At 42.6% G+C, this 26,551-nt stretch overlaps 1 protein-coding gene across 1 annotated transcript; it reads left to right on the top strand.

The window, feature by feature from the left end:
- Positions 1–2,945: 2,945 nt before the first annotated feature.
- LOC116948577 (DNA topoisomerase 2-alpha-like) lies at positions 2,946–26,163 on the top strand. Its single transcript, XM_032965374.2, has 36 exons — positions 2,946–3,221; positions 6,237–6,374; positions 7,114–7,204; positions 7,309–7,372; positions 7,473–7,618; positions 7,801–7,898; positions 8,458–8,670; positions 8,860–9,033; positions 9,178–9,279; positions 12,287–12,424; positions 12,662–12,800; positions 12,890–13,047; positions 13,177–13,302; positions 13,397–13,507; positions 13,650–13,755; positions 13,917–14,026; positions 14,212–14,304; positions 14,426–14,540; positions 16,297–16,418; positions 16,538–16,686; positions 16,796–17,027; positions 17,263–17,397; positions 17,579–17,779; positions 17,893–18,088; positions 18,266–18,357; positions 18,481–18,657; positions 18,782–18,865; positions 19,519–19,698; positions 20,368–20,488; positions 20,655–20,813; positions 21,826–21,973; positions 22,739–22,827; positions 23,091–23,216; positions 23,700–23,825; positions 24,288–24,367; positions 24,517–26,163. Exons 1-36 carry the CDS (start codon positions 3,186–3,188, stop codon positions 24,670–24,672), a joined length of 4,731 nt encoding a protein of 1,576 aa, XP_032821265.1. The 5' UTR covers positions 2,946–3,185; the 3' UTR covers positions 24,673–26,163.
- The last annotated feature ends 388 nt before the right edge of the window (positions 26,164–26,551 follow it).

Genomic DNA, 26,551 nt, shown 5'->3' with positions numbered 1-26,551 from the left:
CATTAGCTTGTGTCCCTTATCGATGAGACCCCAACCTTCTCAGGAATGACTACCAGCTGGGGAGCAACACGCTTGTTAACTTACCTGTCCCACTCATGTTTATCATCACCCAGCATTGTTTCACAAAACCTGACTGCTGATGAAACTCACAACGTTAAAACACCGGTCGAGAGTTTGGTTTGCTTAAACAATTGCTGCTTGATGAAATGTGTACGGAAATAAAATAGGCTGATGAGACTCAAACATATTTCTGTTGTTTATATGTGGAGACATTTAGATTATTTCGATTATTTTGCTGCTATAAAGTGGCACGTGAAAAGCCACTTTGTAAAGTTATTATGTGGCCATGTCGCGTATGAAAAATAAGCTCAGTGCGCTTTACCCGGTGAGATAACACAAATTGTTTAGCTTCATTTGTATATATTTTAAGTGATTTGTTTACCTTCCCTATACTTTTCACTCCTCTCGTGTTTTTGTATTGTTTATTGTTGTAAAGTTCTGACCCACCCCGACTGGACATCTGTAAAAGTGATGTAAAGCTATTCGGATTCCTCCAGTATTCATAAATATTCTGATTCTGCGTCGGGTGGTGGCGGGTTTAACGACACATTTATATATTTTATACGCGATCTAACCCCCCCCCCCCCCCCAAAAAAAAAAACCTCATGGATTCTGGTTCTGTTTGAAGCCTTGGCGTTGTGTGTTGTGCCTTTGGATGCCGAATGAGTCGTTCCCGAGTGTGGTCAGGCGGTGGAGTGCAAGCAGCCTTGGGGGCAATTCGAGCCGAAAAACTTAAAAATAAACTATTTTTTATTTCACCAGGTAAGGCTCACTGAGCCTACGTAGCTCTTTTTTCAGAAGCGGTCTGGCCACAAATCATAGCTCAACGACGCGGTTTGTCACGTACAAATGTAAAGCAGCCAAATATTCTAAAACGCGCAATGTAAATTCTAAATGTGGAGGGAAAACCCCGAGGACCCGAAGAAAAATCCACGCGACCACGGGGAGAGAGACACCGCAAACTCGAAAGATGTAGCAGGCGTTAGGGTCGGGATCGAACCCACTCGCTCCTGTGTACCAGGCGAGGTCGTTAACGTCTCCTAGCCACCATGGCACCGAAGGGAGAATCTGCTTTTGGCGGTAGGGAAGGTGGTGCAATGGTGACGCTTGAAGCCGCCTCACAGCATGAAGGGTGCTGGATTCGATTCCCGACTCGGGCGTCTCTCTGTGTGGAGTTGGTATGTTCCTCCCCACGCCTCCCTGTTCTGCATGGGTTTCCTCCTGGTTCGCTGGTTTCCTCCCACAGCTAAACACATAACAACGTAACTGGTTTTGATTAAAATCTTTCGTGACTGCAGGGATTCATAATCTCGGTTCTTTCGGTAAAGTCACGTAGAAGGGAAACAATAAAATAATAAAAATATTAAACAATAAAATTCTCACGACGTTTCCACTGCAACACAAGCAATCATCATCAGGTGTGAAAACCACAACAGGTGTGAAAACCACAACAAGAACATTTTCTTGTTGTGGTTTTCACACCTGATGATGATTGCTTGTATTGCAGTCGAAACGTCGTGAGAATTTTATTGTTTAATATTTTTATTATTGTTTCCCTTCTACGTGACTTTACCGAAAGAACCAAGAATATAACGTAACTGGTATTGGCCAAATACCCCAATGTTGATAAAAAAAACCTGCACATTGGAGCAGCATGATCTCCTACTGCGAGAACTTGGCCGGGACCCTGCTCATAAAGAGTCGCATCTTCACATTTGAGAATTGGGGCTATGAAGACTCCGGTTACACAGTGGCCATCTCTTGAGAATGACGTCACAGCGTCTGTGACATCCAGCAGTGGATGATGATGATGATGATATATTTCCTGTATGGATAATTTATCAATGGTGATTTGCTTACCTTTCCTATACTTTGCACTCCTATGGGTTTATTTTTTTAATTTTTTGCTATTGTAACTTTCACACACCCCTACGTGATATTCCCCTGAGTGAGTTATCATTTGTGATAGCCAGGTCGCTTCTGAAAAATATCTATATAGCTCAGTGGAGGGCCTTACCTGATAAAATAAAAAGGAATAGTAAAGAGTAGGTGCTGTATTCGTAGCATTGTAAAATATATATTTTAAAATATATATGAAAAACAGCTTCACAGCTCATCGGATTTATCCAGGGGACATGACGTCATCCATCTCCAAACCACCAGTTGCTGGAGAAAGAGACCCCCACCGCCCCCTAAACAGCCCCGCCCCCTCAGGACATGACGTCATCCATCTCCAACCGACCAGATGCTGGGGAGAGAGACCTCCCGCTCCCTTACATCCCCCCCCCGCACACGTGACGTCATTCATCTGAAACCCACCAGTTGGGGAAAGCACCCCCGCCCCCAATACATGACGTCATCCATCTTCAAACCACCAGTTGCTGGAAAAAGAGATCCCCCCGCCCCCTTACACCCTCGCCCCCTCTGGACATGACGTCATCCATCTCCAACCCACCAGTTGCTGAGGAGAGAGACCCCCGCCCCCTTACACCCTCCCGCCTTCCCCCCATAGACATGACGTCATCCATATTCAAACTACCTGTAAAGAAATCCCCCCGCCCCCTCTGGACATTACGTCATCCATCTCCAACCGACCAGATGCTGGGGAAAGAGAGACCCCCCCCGCCCCCTTACACCCGCCCCCTCCCGTAGACGTGACGTCATTCATTTCAAATCCACCAATTACTGTGGAAAGCACCTCCCGCCCCCCCCATACTTGACGTCATCAATCTCCAACCCAACCAGTTTGCGGAGGAGAAAGAGAAGACCCCGCCCCTCCCTGGACAATGACGTCGCCCATCTACAACCGCCCCACAGGACGTCACCACGTGATGCCGCTCCGCGAGCGTTGATTGGCCCTCGTGTCTTTCTTCCCCCTTTCCCGCGCGTTCGCGATCCGTTTGAAGCAGCGACAAAAAAAATTTGAATCTCGCGGCGCTCAACGGCTCCCTGCGCCTGGCGACTTCAAATCGACGTTCGCGCGCGAACGAGCGGTGTCGGTGCGAGTCTTTTTTAGTTTCAAGACACGAGCAGAGCGCGATTCCGTCCTCGTTACCTCGCAATCGTTTCGCTCCAATAACAACAACAGCAGCAACAAAAGGCCTTTTGCGTTTTTTTTTGTTGAGATGGCGACGAGCGTTTTGGACGCTGCTCCGCTGAAGGTGAGAGGTTTTGTAACGTGGTGTGTATGGCGGTAGCTTGCAGGCGGCGCGCCGCGCCACTTTAGCTCGGGCTTGAAAGACGCAGGGCCCTCGTTAACGCGATGCTTGCTGGGCTTTACCACCGGCGTTCGCCGAGTATAAAGTTTACATCGGTTTAGGGATGACGGCAATACCGTGCGCGCGTGGTGTAAGTCTCTTAAAAGATTGTTTGACTGAATGCGTAATACAAAGGTGTCAATAGTGACGCGGTATGGCCTTAAAATGAGCGTATATACTCGACGTTTCGCGTAATTACCCTTGATTATAGGACGTACCGTTTTTATACTAAATATGCAATCAATTCAACGCACATGAGCGCCACCCTAAAATGTTTCGTCTAACCAGTCGCAGTGACATTACTTTCAGGTATATACGTTTAGTTGTGTTTTACCTGTGAATAGCAACGTTTATAACACCGTAGAAAAATTATGTTGTGTTCCTGGGTAGTGTTATTTTCTCATTATTTATGCCTCAAAAGTACAGAAAATGGCTATTATTCCCCACAAACTTTGCTTTTGTGACCAGGACAGTGATATTTTGAAATGTGCTTATTTTCAATGAGGAAACGCGTGCATTTGTGTCATTCCTTCACATAAAGTCCTGGTCACAAAAGCAAAGTTTGTGGAGATTAAGAGCTATTTTCTATACTTTTGAGGCGTAAGCAATGCGAAAATAACACTACCCAGGGACAAAAATCGTGTTACATCGTGTAAATCAACGACGTTCACTCGTCACGTTAGTTTTGTTTAACCGCGTGAGATCGCCATCGGTTAAGTTTTGATTTAAAGCTTTCGTGACTGCAGGGATTCATATTCCTTGTTCTTTCGGTAAAGTCACGTAGAAAGGAAACAATAAAATAAAAAATAGTCCCTTCTACGTGACTTTACCGAAAGAACCAAGAATATCGGTTAAGTTGTTGCTACGTACGAGTGAATAAGCAAAATCGCAACATTGTAAATTGCTGAGCGATGTTATTTGCAGAAAAAATATATCTTTTTAAGTGGTGCATTCGGACGCGATATATAAATCTAAATCGTGTTACGGAATTGGGACTTGTTACTGGCAAGTGCAGTACCGTAAACAAAACGGTGGGCTGCGTGGTGGGTCAGCAAAGTCCATGTTTGCTCCTCAAACAACTCAAACAACACATTAATAAATAACAATTCCATAAGCATGTTTCATAGACGTTTCTGGAAATGGTCCATTTTCCAAGCACAGGCCGCTGGCTTTAATCTAAGTTGTCTTGTGGTTGTTGTTTGACTTGCATCCCACTGGGATTTTTGCACACATCGTTCGTGTGCGGTGCTTGTTCTGGAAGATTCTGCTGGGTTTTTTTCCTGGATTTTTCTGTTTGCGCATAGTCACTTTAAGATGATTTCTTGTTCATGTCTTTTTGTTTGTTGCGGTTGCATCCCATTCAAGAGCCGATTGGCTCACAGGGCTATACCAAATGACTGAATACTGCATATAGGAATAGGTTTAACCCTTTTAACTGGCACAAAAAACTGACACCTTTATTCAAGGCATCATGTTTGCAATAACCACAACACAAGCAGTCAAAATGCAAACAAAAAAGACAACTCTGATAATAATATGCACTGTCCTTGAATTTGATTGGTCCACACCCGAGACAGCTTTTCTTAGAGCCTAGTCTCCATTGGTGTTGGACCAGAAGACGCCAAAAGGCGTACAACTCAAAAACAGCTCTTGTGTTGTGGTTATTGCAAACATGATGCCTTGAATAAAGGTGTCAGTTTTTTGTGCCAGTTAAAAGGGTAAACCTATTTCTATATCTTGTTTCTGGCAAAGGAGGTCTCATAATGTTAATGCTCACCCCGAGCCCTCAATACTCTGATAGTGCGCTGTTTTTGAGTTGTACGCCTTTTGGCGTCTTCTGGTCCAACACCAATGGAGACTAGGCTCTAAGAAAAGCTGTCTCGGGTGTAGACCAATCAAATTCAAGGACAGTGCATATTATTATCAGAGTTGTCTTTTTTGTTTGCATTTTGACTCCTTGTGTTGTGGTTATTGCAAACATGATGCCTTGAATAAAGGTGTCAGTTTTTTGTGCCAGTTAAAAGGGTAAAACCTATTCCTATATCTTGTTTCTGGCAAAGGAGGTCTCATAATGAATACTGCATGTTGTATAAGACGCGGGGTATAAACGCCCTCCGGTGGACGTTGTGACCCTGTGGTATATCGGTAACGCCATTACGCGATTTATAATGGCTGCAAAAACTTTGTCGCGGCCGACGTTGATGGCTTATACTGAAGCTCTAATTACATCACATTTGCACAACTGCATTAATTGCAGTTCATTCAATTGTGCAACACTTATGACGATATGCAGCAAAATCTTTACGAACTAATTTCCATTTGACTAACACCGTATTGTACACAATTAATGTAGCAAATTGCATATGTCATGATATAACTTGGCAACGTTTCTCTGCAGCCCAATATATGAGTGCACGTCTGATGTTAATGTTATCGAGTGGAGTGCATTTGTTGGAAATTGACACCAATTTTTGTTTACAGGAGCATCGGCTTTAAAAATGAATTAATTGCGAAATCCTCTGCAGATTCTACCAGTACATTGCAAATCACTTCTCCGGAGGGGTTTGGCTCCCATTGGATTGTTGCATTGGACGTTATGCTCTTGTACATTTCCAGGTCAAAGTGTTATTAATTGTGAAATGTGGAAATTTTTCGTTTGTAATGTCCTCGGCAAGAGAAGCATTGTTGGTTTAACGCGTCTATTCTTCCGACCCGGCGTTTGGTATGTACAGGGCTTGACAGATGAACCATGTAGTTTAGATATGTTGACTAGTATAGATATATTCTGTGCCAACACAGAATTACCAAATAATAATATGCTCAATGTTTCAACAAATCAGGAGCATTCTGATTACTTTTGTTGCCTGATGTGGGAGAAATAACAAAGTGGCTGGTGGGGGGGACACTTTTTATCTTCAGAAAAATCTACTCAACGTCAAGGATGATGCCAAATCGAAGCGCCTGTCGGTGGAGAGGATCTACCAGAAGAAGACCCAACTGGAACACATCTTGCTCCGGCCAGACACCTATATCGGCTCGGTGGAGCCCGTCACCCAGGTGCCTTGATGCAGCTGCCCGTCAACACCGATGGTTGTTTAACACATAGGCTTTCGTGACTAATATCCATAATATAGGGGTTTTTTTGGGTTAGATCGCGTAAATATAAATGTGCCCTTAAACCTGCCACCACCCAACGCAGCCAATTAGTAAGGTTTGTCACGTAAACAGAACATACCATAATAGAGGTTTATTGGGTTAGATCGTGTAAATATATTAATGTGTCATTAATGTGTCGTTTAAACCCGCCACCACCCGACACAGCCAACTAGTAAGGGTTGTCATGTAAACAGAACATGCCAATTCGAAACTAGTACAGGACACCGGTGTGTTGGAGAGCCAAGCCACAACATTTACAATCTGAGTACGACGTTTCGCCAGTAATTACAACTAACTTCATCAGGCGACAGCCAGATTTGTGGAGGAGTCTTAACTGATTCGTTCCATATATAGAGGTATAGTGGTGACCACACTTCTGCGCTCTTGCGCCACGTGGAGTAGGATTACTGAGAACGTACCAATTCATTACGCGTACAGCACACTGGTGTGTTGGAGAGCAAATCCACAACATTTACAATCTGAGTACAACGTTTCGCCAGTAATTACAACTAGCTTCATCAGGTGACAGCCATTTATATTTACGCGTTCTAACCCAAAAAAGCCTATGTTACCAATGGCTGTGCTTTCTTCACATCTGCGGGGTCTTTGTTAACATCTGTTTGTGTTTCGCCCATTGCAGAACATGTGGGTGTTTGATGAGGGAATCGGCATGAACTGCAGGGATGTCACGTATGTGCCTGGGTTGTTCAAGATTTTTGATGAGATCCTTGGTATGCTGGGATATTGTTTTTTCATGCAATACACTGCACTTTTTATATGGTTTTAAATCGTGTGTTCTGAAACCTTTTTGTAATGAAACCTTTTTGTTTCACAGTTAATGCCGCAGACAATAAGCAAAGGGACCCAAACATGACATGTATTAAAGTCACCATTGACCCGTAAGTTATTTCAAGTGTGATATTATACATTTTATAGTCTTGCAGTAGGTGCACTGGTAATGTGCAAATGATTGTACTTGTGTATGTGGGTGGCATGCAGGGAAAACAACAAAATCAGTGTGTGGAACAATGGAAAGGGAATCCCGGTGGTGGAACACAAGGTGGAGAAGGTGTACGTGCCTGCGTTGATCTTCGGACAGCTGCTCACCTCAAGCAATTACGACGATGATGAAAAGAAGGTCACAGGTATGGCTCGATTGTGTTTATCAAGATACCGGTGAGGAATGGAAACACTTAATCAAAAAAATACTGCACGTTAAATGTAGGTGACATCCATTCACTGTTTATGCTGTGGAATGTGCTTAGAAAGTTACTAAAGCACAACTCGTGAAAATAACTAACTGTAACGATGTTTCCTTTCTTTTCAGGTGGGCGAAATGGTTACGGAGCAAAATTGTGCAACATCTTCAGCACTCAATTTACTGTAGAGACATCCTGCAGTGAATCTAAAAAGATGTTTAAACAGGTACCAAACGCTGATACAAAAAGTACAATAACAGTGAGGAGGTTACTAATGGAAGTGATACACATTCCAGGAGAGGTGCATTGGTTCGCACACTGCTCAATGAACCCAGCAACCTGTCTTATTTCTAGATTTGAAGCTTTCGTGACTGCAAGGATCCATACTCTTTGGTTTTATTCGGTAAAGTCACATACGTGACTTTACCGAATAGAACCAAAGAGTAACGTGTCTATTTCCTAGCCATGACTAGCATTAGTGGCGAGTGATATCTGAGCCAGTCCTGTACTCCCGTTTTCAACCCACAATGGCCATCGTTGTGATGTGTGATCAAACAAACCCCATTACAGACAAGGCATTGGGAGCCTTTCAATCTACACTCTTAATTATTCTGTTTAAATATTGCCTGATGGGATGGCTCAATTGCGCACATGGTGGATTTGTAGCCAGTTTGATTTGGATGCACACTGCTTAGACCCATGTTAATGTTTTCACAAAAAACAGTTAATTTCTCTTCAGCATTGTCTGTTAAATAATTTAATTTAACAAAATGTTGTTTTCACAGAAATGGATGAATAACATGTCAAAGGAATGCGACTCTGTGATCAAGCCCAGCAGTGGAGAAGACTTCACATGTATCACCTTCCAACCAGACTTAACCAAGTTCAACATGACCATACTGGACAAGGACATCATGGCAATCATGACGCGCCGTGCCTACGATATAGCTGGGATCTGCAAAGGGGTCAAGGTTTTCCTCAATGGCCAGAAATTGCCTGTAAGAAACTCTGAATTACATTTACTATCTAGGGCCATGCTCAATCATGGGTCTAGTCCTGGTTCATTGAGGCTATTGTGTTGTCTAAATTACTCAATATTTGTCAAATAAAATACAATACAGGGCTGACGGTTTCACTTTTTTGAGCATCATAGTAAATGACATCACCCCCCACCCCTTCTTCCTCAGCTCACTGGCTTCAGGAAATACGTGGACTTCTACCTAAAGGACCGTGTGGATGAATCGGGAATGCCACTACATGTGGTGCATGAGGTCGTGAGTAACCGCTGGGAGGTGTGCCTCACCATAAGTGAAAAGGGTTTCCAGCAGGTCAGCTTCGTCAACAGCATTGCCACCACCAAGGTACGTAGGTCGCAAGCCAACCACTGTATATGGGCTTATGTTGACTGAGAAGCGCACATGCACGCCATTCCGGTTTTGATGCAGTTATTGGGGTAAGAAGACAATAATTTGTTGAGTGAAATTTTGTGTCCTTTATATGTGTAGGGTGGACGACACGTGGACTATGTAGTGGATCAGGTGACAAGCAAGCTCATTGAGACGGTGAAGAAGAAAAACAAGGCTGGCATTGTTGTGAAGCCTTTCCAGGTGATTGGTTGACATAAAAAAAATCTTATTTGGAATGAATGTCTCGCAAGATTTAACATCATAAGCCATATTCTTAGTTTTTTCGGTAAAGTCACGTTGAAGAGAAACAACAAAATAACAAAATATATATAAAACAATAAAAAAATTCTCACGACGTTTCGACCATAACTCAAACGGTCATCATCAGGTGTGTCGGTTTGCATAAATTTATTTTGAAAACGGCATATTTATTTATATATAAAAAAAATAAGGTTTGCGTCACGCGCAGCGATTGGCAGTTTGCCCAGGACTAGTCCATCTATTTTTTGAAAAGAGGAGGGGGGAGACGAAATTTGTTTTTATGTATGCTGTCTGAAAGCCACTGTAAGCGTGAACAATCAATCAAGAACTGAAATGATTTATCAAATCTTTCCAATGATTGCTAAGATAGAATCCATCTTCTCGGTTGAAATTGTCTCTGTGCTTGTATATGTGGATAGCCTCATGAACGAATCTCTCATGGAAGCCAGATGGCTTACAAAGAACCTCCGTCTTGGAAAAGTCAATGGCATGTGAGCCTACTGAATTAGAACAATGATCTGCTACGGCCGAGGTGTTGGTCCTACCGTGTTTAAGGTCTGCTTTATGTTCACGAATGCGGTCTGAGATATGGCGTTTGGTTTCTCCAATGTAACTACTACCACAGAGGCAACTTAGTTTGTAGACACCAGGGTATTGTATGTCCGGAATCACATCTTTTACAGACGGAACCAGATCACGGATTTTATGTAATGTGTTGAAACGGACCTGGATCTTTTGTTTATTCAAGATTTTGGAGATCTTTTTTGTGATCCCAGCAATGTAGGGTAAAGTGATGGTTTTGAAAGGCTCCTCAAGAGGGTTCTTCTTCATGGTTTGAGTGATAGCTTTGCGGATTGTATAGTCGGAGTAACCATTAGCCCTAAGAGCTTGGTGTACGTGCTTGAGTTCACTGCTTATGTGTTCCTGGTCGGATATGCATTGGGCTCTATGATACAGAGTCTTGATGAGAGAATTCTTCTGTGATGGATGGTGGTGGGAATCCGGTTTCAGATAAGCATCCGTATGGGTAGCTTTCCTGAAACCGGATTCCCACCACCATCCATCACAGAAGAATTCTCTCATCAAGACTCTGTATCATAGAGCCCAATGCATATCCGACCAGGAACACATAAGCAGTGAACTCAAGCACGTACACCAAGCTCTTAGGGCTAATGGTTACTCCGACTATACAATCCGCAAAGCTATCACTCAAACCATGAAGAAGAACCCTCTTGAGGAGCCTTTCAAAACCATCACTTTACCCTACATTGCTGGGATCACAAAAAAGATCTCCAAAATCTTGAATAAACACAAGATCCAGGTCCGTTTCAACACATTACATAAAATCCGTGATCTGGTTCCGTCTGTAAAAGATGTGATTCCGGACATACAATACCCTGGTGTCTACAAACTAAGTTGCCTCTGTGATAGTAGTTACATTGGAGAAACCAAACGCCATATCTCGGACCGCATTCGTGAACATAAAGCAGACCTTAAACACGGTAGGACCAACACCTCGGCCGTAGCAGATCATTGTTCTAATTCAGTAGGCTCACATGCCATTGACTTTTCCAAGACGGAGGTTCTTTGTAAGCCATCTGGCTTCCATGAGAGATTCGTTCATGAGGCTATCCACATATACAAGCACAGAGACAATTTCAACCGAGAAGATGGATTCTATCTTAGCAATCATTGGAAAGATTTGATAAATCATTTCAGTTCTTGATTGATTGTTCACGCTTACAGTGGCTTTCAGACAGCATACATAAAAACAAATTTCGTCTCCCCCCTCCTCTTTTCAAAAAATAGATGGACTAGTCCTGGGCAAACTGCCAATCGCTGCGCGTGACGCAAACGTTATTTTTTATATATATAAATAAATATGCCGTTTTCAAAATAAATTTATGCAAACCGACACACCTGATGATGACCGTTTGAGTTATGGTCGAAACGTCGTGAGAATTTTTTATTGTTTTATATATATTTTGTTATTTTGTTGTTTCTCTTCAACGTGACTTTACCGAAAAAACTAAGAATATGAATTACTGCAGTCACGAAAGCTTTAAATCAAAAATCATAAGCCATGTTCAATCCACTGCTGACATGTCCCAGTGTGACAATACCTCCTTCCTCCTCCCATACATTGGCTCATTTTATCCCTCCATCTCTTAGATGCATTGCTACTTTTTTTCGCTATTTTTGATTAGTGTTTGTCCTCTTGTATGTTTTCCTAAATTAATGTAATTCCCAACATGCTTCTCCCCATGCTTCCTTCTGTGTCCTTCAGGTCTTATTCCATTTTCTTTTGTCATCCGATTATCTGAAACCACAATAAAAGCATGTTGAAAAAAGGACAGATGTGAAAATCGAAGATAATACCACAAATACACAACTATTTATAACCCCGAGGGAAACATTGAAAAACCATGATTATTGAAGGTGTCATAACAAGCAATGGGAGCATAAAAGTGGAAAAAAGGAGGTTGTTTATTGGCAAAGCACATATAACACTTTTTAAGATGGAAGTGACTGCCTATGTGGTTTTAAATATGTATGTAATAAACTGATTACTTTAAACCATTAAAACGGATGTCTTTTTCTGTCTATTCTATGTAGGTAAATCATAAATGTTTAGTAGCTTAAGTTATAAATTTTGTATTTTTGGTTTATCCAAGATACCCCCCCCCATTATTCCGGATAATCAAATGTTGACTATTTGATGGAATTATTGAAGGTAGAACAGGATCAAAATGATGGATGGGTGGGAGTGAGTGCAGGTTTGGAGTGCTTTAAAAAATGCATTTGAAGATGAAAAGCAGCATACCATTGTGCCAAAAGAGGAACGTTTCAAACACCAGCATACAACATACATGTTACATGAAATCACTTAAAGGGCCCAATTATATCAAACAATTTAAAACAATATTGAGTTGTATGTGTCTTTTAGGTCAAGAACCACATGTGGATATTCGTGAACTGCTTGGTGGAAAACCCCACGTTTGACTCCCAGACGAAGGAAAACATGACCTTGCAGCACAAGAAGTTTGGCTCAACCTGTTCCCTCTCCGAAAAGTTCATCAAGACGGTAAGCAAAGTGGTGTAGACTTGGCAGATTTGTGCTTTGTTGGTTGATAAATTTCCCACATAACATTGATTCCCTTTTTAGGCTCTTTTTTTCAGTCATGTGTAGGCTATTGATATATTTGCCAATATGTGAACATGATTGGATATGAGGTAATAACATTTACAAACATAAACTGCTGTTCTTTAAAAAAAAATCTTCAGTTTAATTCACCCATTGATTTTTCACATCTTGTGGCAGGCAATGGGCTGTGGGATTGTTGAAAGCATTTTGAACTGGGTGAAGTTCAAAGCACAGTCTCAGCTGAACCAAAATTGCTCTGCCAAGAAGATTTCTAAGTTGCGGGGAATTCCCAAGCTGGATGATGCCAATGATGCAGGTATGCACAAGCCTTAAATGCCACCACACAGTACTGCTTGCATCTGTACTTGGACGCATTTTGAGTGAACTGAACTTGTTTCGTCACAGGTGGAAAAAACTCCCAGAAGTGCACCCTCATTTTGACGGAGGGAGACTCGGCCAAGACTCTAGCTGTTTCTGGGCTGGGTGTTGTGGGGCGTGACCACTATGGAATCTTCCCTCTCCGTGGGAAAATGCTCAACGTGCGAGAGGCTTCTTACAAGCAGGTTATTAACTCATCACACAGAAACTTAGGATTCTTATTTACATCATCAAAGGTGCAATGTGTCAAGGACAAAACATTGAAATGTGTAAACAAATCTCGTAAATTAAGTAAACCTTTTGTCACTCGGCAGATTATGGAGAACGCAGAAATCAACAACCTGATCAAGATCGTAGGCCTGCAGTACAAGAAAAAGTATGACGATCCTGAATCGCTCAAGACTCTCCGCTATGGCAAGATCATGATCATGACAGATCAGGTAATGAGAGTTTTTGGCACTAAGATTGTTTTGCAGAAGCCTGCTGCTGTGGAAGCAATGCTGTAGTGTTTGTGCATTGCCTTTGTGTGTTTAGGATCAGGATGGCTCTCACATTAAAGGGCTTCTCATCAACTTCATTCACCACAACTGGCCATCCTTGCTTCAACATCGTTTCTTGGAAGAGTTCATCACCCCTATCGTCAAGGTGAGATGGTGACATTACCTTATCCTATTGATGGTCCACACTTGGTGGTGGTATTGTTCCACCCCACTGCAAACGGAGACCTCACCTTTGGAAAAAAAAATCAAGTTCTCCACGAACCCCTGCTTTTTTGTGTTGTGACCAGGTGTCCAAAAACAAGCAAGAGTTGCCATTCTACAGCATGCCCGAGTTCGACGAATGGAAGAATGAGACAAGCAATTACAAAACCTGGAAAATAAAGTACTACAAAGGTTTGTCCTTGGTAGCATAGCTCATTAAAGTAAGCTTCACAGTTCAATGTACATTTGTTGTGCATGCACGATCTACCTAAGTTAGAGGTCATATTTTGCTTTTATGTCTTTAAACCTACCATTGCAAATGGTGATGTTTAGCTTTCTTCTCGACATGCCAGGTCTGGGGACCAGTACATCCAAGGAGGCCAAGGAGTACTTTGCGGACATGAAACGCCATCGCATCGAATTCCGCTACTCTGGCCCCGAGGATGATAATGCGATCACCCTGGTAGGTGTCCTGCCGTTGTCCCAATGGCAGCTGTTGTAATAAATTGCACTTGAATACATGGTCAAGTGTGTATACGTCGTAAATAAATTTGGCATCTTTGACATATAAATGTGATTGGTTCTTCTGTATTCTGATGTCCAAGCAGTAAGGGTGTTAACATGAACATCTGAAATGCATTTGTGTAGGCCTTTAGCCGAAAGAAGATTGAGGACCGCAAGGAGTGGCTGACGAACTGGATGGTGGACCGTAGGCAGCGTAGGGAACAAGGGCTGCCCGAGGTACCAGACTAGGCTGCCATCGCCTCAAAATCGTACTCCTGCCACTGTGCGTGAATGCTTTTTGCTAAATGACGCTAATGTTCAGGTCCAGCAATTATAAACTGTTTGTTTGTTTTTTCAGTCTTTCCTTTACGGAAAACAAACTGCTTACCTGACTTACAACGACTTCATCAACAAGGAGCTGATCCTCTTTTCTAACTCGGACAATGAGCGCTCAATCCCTTCTCTTGTTGATGGTGAGTTGTTTGTCTGCACCCATTATTAGCTCTTTGAATTAGGTTCTGTAGAACAGTTTCTTCGTTTAATTAAAATTACATTTGATCCTAAACTAGCAGGGAGTACCCGGCTTTGCCCGGGGGAAAAATATATTTCAAAACGTGTCTTCCATTTGTCCATCAACAAAATAAAAAAGAGGCTTGCAGAAGTCCTGAATCAAAAAGTAATGGAAAGTGGGGGGGTAATTAGTTCTAAAAGGTTTCCAAAAATTGTCAACCCCCAATTTTTTTTTTACCCCCCCCCAGCCAATTTTTATTTTGTAGACATATACTGACACACCCTACATGCAATAGTCAGTTGTATCTCGTGACTATAGTAGTATCTGGCTCTACAATAGTATCTACTGACTATAGCAGTATCTACTGACTAGTTGTCTTCTCACTGTACAGTAGTATCTACTGAGAACAGTTTTACCTACTGACTATAGTAGTATCTTGCTGACACCATAAGCAGTATCTGACTCTATAATCGTGTCTACTGACTAGTACAGAAACTTTGGATTGCGAGCATAATTCGTTCCGGAAACGTGTTTGTAATCCAAAGCACTCGTATATCAGTTGTGATCACGTGACGCTCGGCAGACAAAGCGTATACGTACTACTACTCGTATTGGAAGACCTCGCTCGTTTATCAAATTAATATTTATTTTAAGATTTTGCTCGTCTTGCAAAACACTCACAGACCAAGTTACTCGCAATCCAAAGTTTTACTGTATCTGCTTACTCAACAGTAGCTTCTACTAACTATAGTAGTATCTAAGGATTGTACAGTAGTATCTACCAACTCTACAGTAGTAACTACAGACTACAGTAGTATCTACTAACTGTATAGTAGTAAATTTTAATTTGAAGCTTTCGTGACTGCAGTAATTCATATTCTTAGTTCTTTCGGTAAAGTCACATTGAAGGGAACCAATAAAATAATAAAATATATATAAAACAATAAAAATTCTCACGACGTTTCGACCATAACACAAACGGTCGTCATCAGGTGTGTCGGTTTGCATAAATTTTTTTAAATAAATAAATTTACGCGAACCAACACGCCTGATGACGACCGTTTGTGTTATGGTCGAAACTTCGTGAGAATTTTTATTGTTTTATATATATTTTATTGGTTCCCTTCAACGTGACTTTACCGAAAGAACTAAGAATATGTATAGTAGTATCTACGGATTGTTCAGATTGGATCTACCGACGCTACAGTAGTATCTACCGACTCTATAATAGTATCTACCGACTCTGCAGAGGTAACTGCACACATTGGGGTAGGGGGGAGAGAAGAGGACAGTAACTGCTTAATTTTTTTTCTTTTTGGCATTTTTAACGTGAAGGAGTAGCTCCCTCCCGTTGCCGCAAGCTCGTGCATTGCTAGGGGCAACCGCGAGTCAGCGTTTCCGCGCATGCGCAGATGCGTGCTTTAGCGCCCGCGATCAGCGGAATAATAAATTGTTATAAAGTGTGATTTTATTAGTTTACATTTGACCAAGAGCAAAAACAGATAGCGTTTTCGTCCAGGGGCTTAGTGTATTGTATCTGTGTACTTTGTTAAAACGTAAACCCAACAGTTTGTCAGTTAAAAGCGTTGCTAGGATAGGCGTGCACAGACAGACAGAGAGACAAAAAATAACGTTTATGGGTAAGATTATGAAGTGATGTCAGTAAATGTAACACTTTTTAAGGCACAACCTTGCATGCCCTTTATGTACTGTCATAGGTTTCAAGCCTGGGCAGAGGAAAGTACTCTTCACGTGCTTTAAAAGGAATGACAAGCGGGAGGTGAAGGTAGCCCAGCTGGCAGGTTCGGTGGCTGAGATGTCTGCTTACCACCATGGCGAGGTTTGTGACTCGACCACCACCTTTTGCGTCGTGCTCGCATCTCGACACACTGCATTGTTGTGAAACTTGAATGAGTGATATTGTCAATGTAAATGTAACAATGGGTTTTTGTGTTGCAGCAATCGCTCATGATGACTATCGTCAGCTTGGCCCAGAACTTTGTTGGCAGCAATAACATCAATGTCCTGCAGCCCATCGGCCAATTTGGAACCCGCCTAAATGGCGGCAAGGATGCTGCCAGCCCTCGATACATCTTCACCATGATCAGGTGGGCTACCATATGTCGCCACGTCACTGGCCATCACAGGCGAGGGTCTCGGCAATAATTTCAAACCCCATTTGCACAGTCCTTGACCAGTGCCTGTGTTGGTTTCCAGCACGGTCGCTCGTCTGCTGTTTCCACCCGTGGATGATAACCTGCTCAAGTTCCTGTGGGATGACAACCAGCGGGTGGAGCCCGAGTGGTACTGTCCCATCATCCCCTTGGTGCTGGTGAACGGGGCTGATGGCATTGGCACAGGCTGGGCCTCCAGAATCCCCAACTTCAACCCACGTGAGATCATCAACAACATCCGCCGCTTGCTTGATGGAGAAGAGCCTCTGCCTATGGTGAGTGTAGCACCCTAACCAAACTTTCTGTGGGAAAGGGGACCCTGAAAACGATTGCCAGAGTGATTTATAGGCTGAAGAAACTCCAGCCATTTACCCAGTATTTTGCTCTTTATTTATGGCCTTGTGAAGAGGCAGGATATTAGGTGTTTACACTTTGTGTAATAAAGATGAAGCCAGTATGAATGTTGCAGCATAACTGAAACTGCCTTGTGCTTGGCTATGTGGAGTGCAGCTGCCATGGTACAAAAATTTCAAGGGGTCCATCGATGAGCTGGGTCCTAACCAGTTCATGTTCAGCGGTGAAATTTCCATCCTGGACAGTGAGACCATTGAGATCTCGGAGCTGCCTGTACGCACTTGGACTCAGGTGAGCAATACTGGAACAGTGTATCATGTATTAATATGGTAGCATAAAATATCTATGCAATACTCAATATTTATCTTCCTGCTTTAATATGTTTTTCTCATATGTGCATATGCCTAACCATTGTGCCGAGCACTTCCTGGAGAAGTCAATTATAAGACCACGTATTTCTCTCCCTTGGCAGACGTATAAGGAATCAGTGCTGGAACCCATGCTCTCTGGCACAGACAAGACTACGCCGCTCATCACGGACTACAAGGAGTACCACACGGACACCACGGTGCGCTTCATTATCAAGATCAGCCGGGAGAAGCTGTTGGAGGCAGAGGCAGCGGGCTTGCACAAAGTGTTCAAGCTACAAGCACCGCTCACCTGCAATTCAATGGTACTGTCTGATGCCACGCAATTCTTCACTACATTGCTCAGGTTCTCACTTTCAAGGCAGTGGAGAAAACATGTTGTTTGACCAACTCGATGGTTGTGCTTTTGAATGCGCAGGTGCTTTTTGACCACCTTGGTTGCTTGAAGAAGTATGAGTCCGTGGCCGATATCCTGCGCGAGTTCTACGAGGTGCGTCTCAAGTACTACAGCTTGCGCAAGGAGTGGCTCAATGGTATTCTGGGAGCAGAGTCGGCCAAACTGAGCAACCAGGCACGCTTCATCCTCGAGAAGATCGAGGGAACGGTGGTCATCGGTCAGTGCTGCCTCTGCTAAGTTTGGCTGCACCACTCTGCCAATGCTCTGTAATTGTGAATCTTGTTTTTTTTGTTTGCATTTGTAAGGGTTCACAGCAGGTGGTAGTGCTTAATTACTTGACCACATGCATAATAAACACCGAAAAACACTGACCATTAACACTTGACACCTGCAGAGAATAAGCCAAAGAAGGAGCTGATTCGGATGCTGGAGGCCCGAGGGTATGATTCTGATCCCATCCGTGCCTGGAAGGAGGCTCAAGTAAAGGTGAGCAAGGGGTCTTATGTTTCAATTTACTCATACAGTGCCTGTTTACATTCCGCATAATGTTTGCAAAATGTAATATTATGAGCAAATGGAATTGGCTGACAACAATTGGATCTTTTGCAGTCAAATTTTGAAGAAGAGGCAAACAGTCAAGAGGACAGCGACGATGGAGAAGAGTCGGGCAGTGCCACGTCGTCCACTCCGTCATCTGGACCTGACTATAACTACATCCTCAACATGGCCCTCTGGTGTCTGACCAAGGAGCGCAAGGACGAACTGTTGCGGCAGAGAGATTTGAAGGTGTGTAGTGGTTATTGAAATGATCATCAGCATTTTCCTTTGATTATTAGAACAAATAGAAACTTAACAGCACGAACAGAAGCCATTTCCATTGTTAAAATCTGCACACTTTTTTTTTTGACAGATTCAAGAGCTGGAGGATCTGAAGTGCAAATCACCGTGTGATCTGTGGAAAGACGATTTGGCGGTATTTCTGGAGGAGCTGGATGTAAGTGATCAAACTTTTCTTGTTAGGAACCCACATTTCATTTTAGCAGCAAGTATTGGGCTGCATTATAACTTAGTTCACTAGGTGTGTCGGACACAGAATGATCACTTTAGATTATTGGTGCTCATCAGATTATTGGTACTCATTGTTTCCAACTTGGTTTTCTAGCTTACATTTTTGTTACTATCAAATGACACCACATTTGTATGTGTAGATGTGCAGTGTTATACAGTAAAACCTTGGATTGCGAGCATAATTCGTTCCGGAAACGTGTTTGTAATCCAAAGCACTCGTATATCAGTTGTGATCACGTGACGTTCGGCAGACAAAGCGTATACGTACTACTCGTATTGCAAGACCTTCGTTTATCAAATTAATATTTATTTAGATTTTTGCTTGTCTTGCAAAACACTCGCAGACCAAGTTACTCGCAATCCAAGGTTTTACTGTTATTGTTTTTTTTTATTGTCCTGCAATACACAACTTGGACACATTATGTCCAGTTACAGTGGCAATAAAATGGACAGCACTGGTATTTCAGCGGAACACCGCAGGTAACATAGCGGCACATATATGCATAGATGGGTCGAAGCTGTGGAATATGACTTCTGACACGTGCAGCTACTGAGTACCCATCCCAAATGCTCTGTCAGCGTGTGGAGGCCAAAGAGCGCAAGGATGATACAGCTGATATGGCAAGGGGTAAAGGTGGCCAAAAGAAAGCGGGCTCCAAGAGCCTGGCTATGAAGGCGGAGGTGGTGCCCTCGCCACACGGTCGACGTATCGTGCCAGTCATCACTGCTGCCATGAAGGTCGCTCGCAAAAAAATTAAGGTGAGGGTCTATTCAAAAAGCAAAGTTGGTGGAAGAATTAAATTAGAGGAGCAGACACCAAATGTGTTTAATGTGTGTGTGATTGCGTGGGAGCTGTAGCGGTTAGCACGCTGGGCTACGATCCCCGCGAGACTGATTCCCGCTCGCAGCCAACACCTGGACGATTATCTGATCCGGTCCTGGGCCTCCCCTAGATCGAATCGGACTCAAATAAGTACCTACTGCGGTGTGTAAACATCGCCATTAGGGAGACAAAGGTGGTCGGGCGTGGTGCTGGCCACCCCTTTGTGTACTGTTCCCAGTTTCATAGGTGCTCTCTAACATCACTTGCCCCAACAGTCTGTTAAAGCTACACGGGGTCTTTGTGTGCTTAATGGGGAGCAGTAGTGCAATGGTTAGCATGCTGTGCTGTGAAACCCGATGACCCGGGTTCGATTCTCATCCACGGTCAACACCAGTGACGATTATCTGAACCGGTCCTGGGCCTCCCCTAGGTCGACTCGGCCTCAAGTACCTGGTGCAGTGTGTAAACGTCACCACTAGGAAGGGTTTGGTGTTGGTGACCCACCCCCTCGTGCCGTGTCAGCCTTCATAGGTACTACTCGCTTAACAGCACTTGATCCAACAGTCTGTTCAGGTTATACTGGGGGATCTTGTTTTGTGCTCCAGACTGATCGCGACAGGCCTGGAGAAAAAAAGTATGATGAGGATGGAAATGAGCTGCTGTCATTCTCTCCCGATGAGGGCTCTAATCTCACAAAACGTGTGACAAAGAAACCGAAGGAAACAGGTTGGTGATCCATTCATGACCATCGCAAGCAGCCAGTAATTAAGCCAATATTTTAATCCATAGTAAATATTAAGTCCTAGAAAATCACTTTTTAAAGTCCAGAGAATTCTAATTGTTACTTAATATACAATGTGTTTGGCGGTACTAAGTTAACTGCTGTCCACAGATGGGAAGAAGCAAACAACACTGTCCTTCAAGCCAACAGCCAAAAAGGCGACCAAGAAAAATCCATGGTCAGAATCCGATTCGGATCTTGATCTGAGCAATCTGTCTTCTGAGGACATTAAGGTGCCCTCCAGAGATTCCAGGCCCAAGCGTGCTGTTGGTAAGCAATGGTTGTGTGAAACTAGAGTACTATGCCCTTTTTAAAAAAAAAGTCTATAATAAACATTTTTTTTACATAAAAGCCTTATGGAGCATGAAGAATTTCTAGTGAAGTCCTGATTTAGTATTTTGGACTTTTTATTTTTTTGCAAATGGGAAACGGAAGTGACCAGAGAAAACTCATGTTGAAAAGGAGAACATTCCATTTCCACATGCATAGGTTGTAAACCTTAAGGCTGTGTTGCCTTCTATATGTTTTGTCTACAGTTAGCTGTAAAATTCAAAGGCCATGTGTAAACTAGCCTTTTGCTCTTCCAAGGACGGGTGGATTGCAGTATGTCTGAAACTTACAAGCGAAAAGCAGACCGCGACGTGATATTCATTGCATGAATGCGTGTGAAATTTGTAGGCGCGCGGTGACAGACATATTTCATTTTAAGGTTATAATCCCTTGTTCACCATGGCGTCCTTTTTACTTTTATGTCTCAATAGCGTTACGGAGATCGTGTGACGTGAGGGTTCTGGCTTTGTAGTGAGGGTTGTTAGTTGATGCCGAGGAGGGGGGAGGAGGCGCCTCGCCCCCCATGTGGAGTGACGTCAGCAGCTAATTATTTTGAATGGAGTGGCGGCGGCGGCACTTGGAGGACGTCACCTGTTCACTATTATTAATGAGGGGGGCTGTTCGATGTGGAGTTACGGCAACTGCTCATGATTATGAATGAGGGGGGAGGGTGCTCCATGTGAAGTGACGTCACATGCTCATGATTATTAATGAGGGGGGGGATCATGTGGAGGACGTAACCTGTTCATGATTATTAATGAGGGGGGCTGGTTGACGTGGAGTGACGTCACGAGCATTAAGGACAGACATTCCTGGGTGATTTATACAGTATGTGTAAATGAGCACAGCACTGTCACCACACAATAATCCATGACTGAGAAATAAAAAGCACAATTACAGCAGGGAAATTATCTTGTCTGGTCTGTAATGTAACCTTTTTGTTCCTGTGTAGCCGCACAAAATGTTAAGTATGACAGTACAGATGAAGAGGTGGAGCAGCGGACTGTGAACCCGCAGATGTCAACGTCGAGCCACAGCGTGGACAACAGCGACAGTGAGGACGCGTTTCTGTCCATGAAGCCGGCCTTGCCGGCACCAAGGTGAGCACAGCCGCCCTCCCCACCTCATGCAAGCTCACGCCCAGTCCTCGCACCACAACTTGGGATTGATTTGCTTTAAAACACGCCCATTTTTTTGTTTTGTGTGTACGTTTTTAGGCGATTTGTTTACCTTTCCTATACTTTGCACTCCTATCGTGTATTTGTTGTAACGTTTTTACCCACCTCTCACTGGACATCTGTGAAAAAGAGCTTTGTGGCTCATCGGATTCCTCCAGTCTAAATAAAGATTCTGATTCTGAAAACCAACACACATGGCTAATTAAATTCTGGTTACTAATTGCAATAAGCTTTAAAAAATGTCTGAATGTAGCTATGCAATCCAATATAGTGGAATACTCCAACAAAAATATAAAAATACTTGTAATGCATCCCATCGGCCACACGGCCTTGTAGGAGCACACTTTTTTTTCCATCAGCATTGGTTTCATGCAAGCAAACCCTGGACCAGTTTTGACAATCGGCATAAGCGTGCTTAAATTAAATGCTGAACTGCCAGATTAATATAGGAAAGGACCTTACCGGTGTCATCTATTTAATGGTTTAAAAAATGAAGCGTTCCCATTGTACCAATTGACATTGTTCGTAATGTATTGTTGTGTTCTGCGGCGATCTTTAAGTGAAATATGCTGACTGCTAGGCTTGAGGGTTGGTGCTGAAATCACATTTTAAATTGAATCCAGCATATATTGGTGTTCACTGGACTGTCGGTGCTAACAAGGTATGTCTGTGTTTGTAAAAAAACAGCAGACGAAAGAAAGTGACCGAGAAATCTAAGGACTGCAAGCCGGACGGCACAAACCCCAAACCTGCCACAAAGAAAGCCATTGCATCCAGTGAGTGATGCTTGATATGAATACTGAATGTTTCCTATTAATGCCTTGTAATGTGTGCAGGTGTATCGTGAAGTGTAAGCTGTTCATGCAGCATGTTAATGTGATAGCATTTTGGTATAATTAATGACATCACTATTGGGAATCAGTCACGCAAATGGAGATTCCCAACTTGGTGAATCGGTTGACACCTGCGGACACTAACACCAACAAATAAAAATGTTTAGTCACGATGTCTCCTGAATTTTGATTGTATTTGCGTGCAGTCGACCTGCTCCTGGATTCTGAGGATGAGAACCTGATTGGGATCGCCAAAGCAGCAGTGAAAGCCAAAGAAAAGCCTGCAAGCAAGGCCACCACTAGCAAGGGCTCTAAAACCACTACCAAAAAAGGTATCGTTCTATTCTTACTTCCTTTTAATGACACTTTCCTAATATTCCTTGGTTCTGTATGTTGTCTAAGTATAACATGGCAATTTTGTAATTGTATTCACAAAATAGACGAATTGAAGAGGTAACTCTATCCATAAGAGGTTTTTTTTTAGGTTAGATCTAGTAAATATAAATGTGGTTAAACCTTCCACCACCCAACAACAAATTAGTAAGGTTTGTCATGTAAACATGCCAATTCGTTACTAGTTTGGCACATGGGTGTATTGGAGAGTAAACCCACATTTACAATTCGAGTAGAATCTAACCCAAAAAAAAACCTAATAGATAATTCTAGATTTAAAGCTTTTGTGACTGCAAGGATCCATACCCAATAGAACCAAAGAGTACTAATGGATAATGTTGATCGCATAAGGGTTACATGTTAAGTTAAATCTGTGTCCATGATTTCTGAAGCTAAGCTTACCATCTGTTGCTGTGTGCCAGGTGACACCAAGCAGCCGACCATCCAGGCTGCTATGGCCAAAGCAAAAGCCAAACCTAAAGCAAGTGGCTTTGCTAGCTCAAGCTCGGAGGATGATCTTGCAAAAACATCCAAAGCAGCCGTGGCAGGTAAACCTTGGGCCTAATATGTGCAGCCCATTAATTAGGTAGCCACTCAATTACTTAGGTTTTGCATGCATGAAGAATTTAACAGCCGGTAGCATTAGCGAACACCTGGTACCGATACGACTCTGAAAGGCAGTTGGGTGTTGTTCAAAAATGGAGTTGATTTGCAGTCATTGCATGAAAATTGTGAATGTTCTGCACAAGGTGGCACCATATGTCCAACTGACATCCTCAAGACACTTCAATGCATATGAAAGAGGCCTGTCCAAAGTTAATAGTCGCCAAAAAAAAGATTTTCCATTTTGAAAATGTATGCTGTCACCGACTCATGAAATTAGTGCATTGTAAACAAATGACATTTCGGTTTGAAAGGACTTGTTTTTAATGTAAGAATGTCTGGAAGTTTGAAGTCTTACATTTTCCATGATGTGTTTTTTATTACAATGTCATTCATCGTACCAATAGGTGGTGGAAAGAAGCGAAAGGTGCTTGACGATTCTGACAGCAGCACTGAACCAGTCAAGCAAAGGTCCACAGCTCAACAGGTTTGTTACCTCTGGTCCAAACTGTTGTTTGTTGAAGGGAATCTTAAAATAGGATGGTGCCGAATTGGGGCTGTGCATCTGTAGGTTGGCCGGTGATCATTTTTTTCTACAACGCTTAAGCTTTGTGGGTTTTTGTTTTGTTTCTGTAGAAGAAGAAGGTGGGGATGGACGATAGTTTCACACTCGATGACAAAGTGCCGCTGGATTGCAGCCCTTTACAAAAAGGCCCCCGAGCTGCTCGCGCCAAGAAGATCGTCAAGTACAACTTCTCCGATGACGAGTCTGACTCCCAGTCGGACTTCTGAGGCCGCAAGAAGGCGCTGACTTGTTGAGTAAGCGACCCGATTAGCGTCTGTTGCTCTGGATGTCAAAAAAAAAAATCACAATTTCATATAGATCTGTGTATGTACGTACAAATGTAATGGTTGCGAGTAGAAGGAAAAAAACTTGCTATACATTTGCGTCACAATTGAAGCGACAGTTTAAAAAGATGTTAAAGGTGATGTTATTGAGTCATTAAATGCTGTACGGGCTGGTCTCGCTTAGCAAGCGAAATACGGTTCACGAAAGTTTCTCGTTAAATGAAAACTCGTCATGGTTTTCCCATCGACTCCCACGTTAAAAGCTGACTTGCGTTTCGAGCCCCGTAATGTTCCACTCTTGAGCAACTTTTTTAACGTGAGAAATGCAAATGAAAATTTTTAAATTAAGTAATGAAACATTAAATTGAACACCATTGGAAACCTCATTTGCCAGTAACAAAATATGATAATTGTTTTTTTACCCTTTTATCTGGCAACAAAACTGACACCTTTTTTTTTACAAGGAGTCATGTTTACATTGGCCACAATACCTGCGGTCAGAACGCAAACAAAAAACAACTGTGATAATGTATGGACTGTCCGTGAAATTGATTGGTCCACACCCGAGACAGCTTTCTTTAGAGCCTCGCCACACATGGTGTTGGACCAGAAGACGCCAAAAAGCGCACAACTCAGACAATGCAACATCACGAGTATTAGAGCTCGGGGCGAAGAATTTACACCATTGGAAACCTCATTTGCCAGTAACAAAATAATTTAATTGTTGTTTTCCCTTTTATCTGGCAACAAAACTGACAGTTATTATATTTTGTTACTGGCAAATGAGGTTTCCAATGGTGTAAATGCTTACCCCGAGCTCTCATACTCTGATGGTGCATTGTCTTTGAGTTGTGCGCCTTTTGGCGTCTTCTGGTCCAACACCATGTGAGGCGAGGCTCTAAAGAAAGCTGTCTCGGGTGTGGACCAATCAATTTCAAGGACAGTGCCACATACATTATCAGAGTTGTTTTTTGTTTTCGTTCTGACCGCAGGTATTGTGGTCAATGTAAACATTGACTCCTTGTAAAAAAAGGTGTCAGTTTTGTTGCCAGATAAAAGGGTAAAACACCAATTATCATTAAATTGAACACTTACCACACATGAAGAACCAGTGCTTGCAGATGTATGTTGAACGTCTTTCACACTGTACATAGCCAACCGTGCTAATTGGAGGTGCCAATTAATGTGCCCCCACCTCTACCCCCCCACCCACCTCTTCCCCCCCCAACCCACCTCTTTCCCCCACCTCCCCACCCCTCTTGAGACGCCTGTATATTGTGACTCCTGCAAGTCTTCCATTCTCTAAACCTGTATTGACTACTCCTTGAGATGGTGTTCTCTTAGTTTGTCTCAGTCTTTTTTCCAGCAAACTTTTTAAGTTGTTACTCTTTATAACTTTTACTTTTTGAAAAATAAAACGTTTTTTCTTACGTACATTATTGTGTGTTGAACTGAGTGACTTTGCACCTGGCCATGTTGGCTGCAAGTATCAGTGCCAGATTATACTTTTTTATCATTAATCGTAATGTGTTTAGATGAAATCATAAGTAATTTTATATAGTTGTATCAGTTCCCATAGATTTTCACAAAATTATGACCTTAAACTATTTTCCAGGTTGCAATCATGTCGCATACATGTGCTGTTTATTAAATATAACTTGGATAACAATACTTATTTGAAAGTCAGATTTGGCCAAAATTTACATTTTAATCTTAAAAATGCTAAAGTTAATTTCATATTACAATGAATAAATGGATTAGCATGCTCAAGTTAAGCACCAGATAAGTAACTCATTAATTCAGTCAACCAGTGTTCCAAATG

The sequence above is a fragment of the Petromyzon marinus genome, chromosome 34 (genome assembly GCF_048934315.1).
Source record: "Petromyzon marinus isolate PM22_M1 ecotype Great Lakes invasive population chromosome 34, UKy_Petmar_22M1.pri1.0, whole genome shotgun sequence".
In the NCBI taxonomy this organism is placed as follows: Eukaryota; Metazoa; Chordata; class Hyperoartia; order Petromyzontiformes; family Petromyzontidae; genus Petromyzon; species Petromyzon marinus.
Note: the sequence above shows the minus strand (reverse complement) of the source record. Positions and strands in the feature narration are given on the sequence as shown.